The sequence below is a fragment of the Buceros rhinoceros genome, unplaced genomic scaffold (assembly GCF_000710305.1).
Source record: "Buceros rhinoceros silvestris isolate BGI_N320 unplaced genomic scaffold, ASM71030v1 scaffold17798, whole genome shotgun sequence".
Taxonomy (NCBI): Eukaryota; Metazoa; Chordata; class Aves; order Bucerotiformes; family Bucerotidae; genus Buceros; species Buceros rhinoceros.
Window position 1 is genome coordinate 80,146 of NW_010426524.1, and position 4,499 is coordinate 84,644.

Sequence of the window (4,499 nt, forward strand, 5' to 3'; positions counted from 1 at the left end):
CAGCAGCGCGTTAGATCAGTCTTTTACGCAGAGAAGGAAAGATTGTTAACTCACTGTTAGCAAACCCCAAATCCCCGTGGCTATCACTAACCCGGTTTGTACCGCGAGACTTGAGAGGACTCCTCAGCTGTCCAGGCAGGCAGCACTGGGAAAGGAGGGAGTGAGAAGACTTCAAGGCTGAGACACTCCTGGTTCTCTGCTGATCTCTTCCTCATTAATTAATTTCTTACTTGGTGTGCAGTCCTCGTTATGTGATGAGATCTGTAGTGATCTCTTATGGATTGTTCACTGTAAAAAAAAAAATAGTGTATTGTTAGCATTCCAAACATTTGCTGAAATTTTTCATTGTGGTTTGCTAGAAGTACTTATATAATTATAAAAAACTTAATTACAACAGAGGTTTTGTGCACCTTAATTGTTATTTTTCTTGCTCGCTCTAAACAGGGAAGGGGAAGGAAATTCCTTGGCATTCAGCAGTGACAGAAAACTCTAACTGTGACTTTTCTTGGAATAATGCTGATTAGAGCAGTGGGATCGTTAAACCAAAGATATTTAACTTCTGTGACAGAGCACTTTCATCCTGACATGATATTGTACAGATTGTGGAAGAGTTTATTAGTTTGGCGGAGAAGAGCCGGTTTAGGTTGAACTGTACCCTGAAATGGAGAATATAATGCCGTTCAGAAAAGTGTGTTGTAAATTTTTAATGTCGGTGCATAGGAAGCATTCACTGAGCACCTTCTCCTTTCACGTTCCCTCCCAACGTACGTATATGAAAAAGGATGGTCCCCATCCACAGAAGCGTGTGGGTGAGTCAGAGCACCGTGTCTGTAGAAGAAGGGAAGGCAACCCTGCAGTCTGGGTCTCGTCCTCCCTGGATGTGGCAGGGCTGTTGCTATGGCAGCACGGGCAGACTGAAACCTGTGGTGCCTCTTTGGAAAGCCCTGTGCTGCCTTGCAGGGAGGTTAAGAAGAGAGCCTTAAGTGGTATTTTTATAGTGTATAGGTTTTGCCTCACTCCCCCTCAGCAAACTGTTGAAGTAGTGACGTGAAGACAGGAGTAGTCATCTGTGCCGTGATGCCTCAGGAGGCCTGGCGTGACTTCCCTATTGATCCCTTAATTCATTACCTCCCTCCAGTGCTCTGCCAGGGGGATCAGACCACCATAGGGGAGCATCGGTCTGCCCTTCCTCGCTTGATTTCCTGTCTCTACAGCTTCTTCAGAAGTGGCCGTTCTGAACATGCCTGCCCTCACCTCCATTTGATAGCTGTGGTCTGCCTCCCCGTTCCCGGAGTTTGCTTCTTACTCCTCTTCCTGCTCAAAGGGAGCAGGAAGCTCCCTTTGCTAATGAGCAATGAATATAAAAATGAGAAATGCACAATCTCTCCTTCCGTGGAAGTCAGTAGGACGGCTAGGGTTTGTACCAGCTAGCGCTCTGAGAACAGACCTACCATTTTTCCTTGAAGCTTGAATGTTCAGCTAATAATGTTATTACATCCACAGAAACACCTACCCAGAGTCAGAGTAAACTGACTGAGAAATGGCTGTTGATGTGAATTTGCTGTAAATCTGAGTAGTGAGTTATTACTGTGTCTTTTGTTCATGAAAGCGGAAGTTGTTGTGAGAAGAAGTTGTGAGAGAGCCATTCAGTGCTTATTAAATAAGAAGCAGGCAAGAAAGGAAGCTAGATGCAACAATCCTTTCTCTAGGCAAACGTTAGATGTCACATCTGCAAGTATTTCAGGAAGAGTTTTACGTTTTACTTTACTTTATAAATGTCTTTAGGTTTTCATGGCATTTAACCTCAGTGTGAATATAGTAGATAAGTTTTGAGGCATCTCAGACAGCTTTTGGGACCAACCAGCATCGTTCCTTCTCTGTGTGGAGGGCTGTTAATATTTGGCATGAAGACCACTGCTTTTCTTTCATCTGTCCATGCACGTTATGTACCAACACACACCTGTGCTAGTATATAAAATACAAATGTATTATAAATATGCGTATAACTAAGTCCTTATTAGTTAATTACGTAGCATGTTGAACATACAGTGTACGAACGGTGTTTTTTCTAAGAGCCTCTTTTTTCCGCTCCTCTTTGCAGACGTTGCCATGGGATCTGTGGACGGTAAGCCTGGCACTTATCCTTGTGAACTGGGATATTTCTGTGCTTCCGATTTTGTTACAGCCTAAACTCACATTTACAATGCTTTTACCAAAAGCCAAGATAAAGGATTTACAGACCGTGACAAACACTTTCAAGGATATGGAGCCTCTAGGGACCTTTTCAGTCCAACAACAGAAAATCATCTCTATTGCTTGGCCTACAAAACCTAAATGATAGCAGAAATCTGGGCTAATGAGATTCACCGTCATTAGAGCTAAGTGTGTATTGCTTTTATTCTCATGCCTGAAGTTCAGCTATTAAAGGGTAGAAATGGATGCTAGTCACCTCTTTTAATTATCTGGAGGTGTAGTTACTCAGGGCTTCAGCCCAGGGGGCAACCATCTTCTCAAACTTCAGGAGTGAAGAGAGTCTTTGTGGGTCTGGAGTGAACTGGAGTTATTCACAAAAGAAGCTGCTATGTTAAGATTAATCCTTCCTTCTTCCTCCTGGTGCCAAATCAGCTACAATGATCGGCAGGAGGAAAACAACTCATTTTTGTGAGCTTTCTTTTGGCTTTATGTCACAGAGAAAGCTGTTTGACTTGATGTGGCGCCTGGTACGCTCATTTTTGACCTTTTGCAGCTTTGGCTGGCACAGAAATCTGTGGTTGCTTCTCATGCACTCAGATTTGCAGCACTGCTTTGTGTATGTGATGTACATGGTGTATGTGATGTATATTAAATGCTCATCTCTTTCTATTGGGAGAGGTTAAATAAAGCCTGAAAAAAACAGTCACATACATAGGGTAGCCAAAAATTCAAGGCTGCCAATATCTAGACTAGCTAAAATAATCCAGAAATATTTTGAATTTATTGCTCTAAACTTATGTTAGAAAGATTTATTAATGTCTTCCTTCCGCACAGTTTTATTTATAGGTTGTGCATATGATGTATGAATTCTGCATTGTAGTTATTTTCCTTTTAGTTTAAGAAAAGTGAGCTTCACAGCTAAATGTTTGAAATTAGGGATACTCAATCTTTTAATGAGTTTTTCTTAGTAAACTGAGTGCAGAGCAGTTGTTGACCTTCCTCACAGCATCGGAATCTGTTCAGAGGGGCAGTGTAGATGGCCGGGTTTGTGACTTGATGTCCTGCTCTGTGCGGATGTAAATGACTCTGCATGGCACAGGGTGGTGGAGAACCAGAGCTGCACACTCAGGGCCCTCTGCACTGCCTGGGTGATGCAGTGATGCCCTGCTGTAAACCCGAGCAAGCCCCGCTTGCGTTGTTTCCTTCCTTGGTCACTGCCTCCCAGAGCAACCCCTCTTTTCACTTGACTTGTGATAGAGTTCCTGAGATAAAAATGTCAGTGGCTCGCAGAGGAAAGCAAGATGTAACAAATACTCCACAAACACGTAGAATTTCTATAATGTAATGCAGAGGCTGGAAGCGTGGCTTAAATTCAGAGGCTTGAGTTTAGTCTTCTGTGGAGAGGACCCACCGCTCCTTCCCCACACCGATTTGGTAACTGCTGCTGGTTAGACAACTTCTAATTAACGGACTGCTGCTGTAACAAAGTGCATCATGTTCTTTTCTGTGTTTTATGCGCATGTTTTTCTTCTACACAGACAAGCAGCGAGTTGGTGCAGCCGGTAAGCAAACCTCGCCCAAAATCACAACCGCTCTAGAGACGTGATTTAAGCAGTGTGGTGCAATATATAGTTTCCTGGCTTTGCCTCTCAGCGCTGCTCTTTTACATTGCAATCTATTGCCTCCAAATGTTGCAAACCACATAGCTTTTCCTTAAATGGCTTAATTTAGTCACTTTTGTTCTTTAAATTAAAACTGCTCTAGTAAAATATAAATTTTGTGTTTTCTCATCAAGTCCTCCTTTATCTTTTTCATCTTGTGTTTTTTCTTTGCTTTTCTGTCTGCTTAAAGCCTGATTCTTCAAAAAGTCTTTCCCTGTGTAACCTGGTCATGGAGGAAACCCCAAACAGTGGGTCATCAGAAGATATTAACAGAACTGATCTAGGTTCACTCAGCTGGGGGCTAGATATTAGCACTCCCAGTGTCAGCCAGGAAATTACCGCAGGCGGTTCTTTGCTTTTCCCTGGGGGAGAGCAAACCTCAAGCGAATCCACGGGTGCTCTGCCTGCCAGTGTTTGGCCTGCTATAGGTGAGCAGGAGGATGCTGCACCAGGGTCATCTTCTGTAAACGAAAACCAGAGGACGTCACTGGAGGACCAGTTGGATGCCAAAAATGTCCCATGGGAAGATGTGGTGACCAATCAGCCTTTAGAGAACATTACCAGTTTTGAGACACCCATCCTGGGAACTGGTAGCTTGCTGGATGAACCCCTCCCATGTGATGTGCAAAAGGCAGAGGAAGAGCG

The 4,499-nt window shown here is 43.5% G+C and overlaps 1 protein-coding gene across 1 annotated transcript in view; it reads left to right on the plus strand.

Annotated features, from left to right (window-relative positions):
* AMPH (amphiphysin) overlaps positions 1-4,499 on the plus strand; it is a gene marked incomplete at both ends in the record, with an annotated part of 45,174 nt that overhangs the window by 34,899 nt on the left and 5,776 nt on the right. Inside the window, 2 exons of the mRNA XM_010141548.1 lie at positions 2,102-2,125; positions 3,732-3,755. Coding sequence (XP_010139850.1) covers positions 2,102-2,125; positions 3,732-3,755 — 48 coding nt within the window. The remainder of the gene's footprint in view (positions 1-2,101; positions 2,126-3,731; positions 3,756-4,499) is intronic.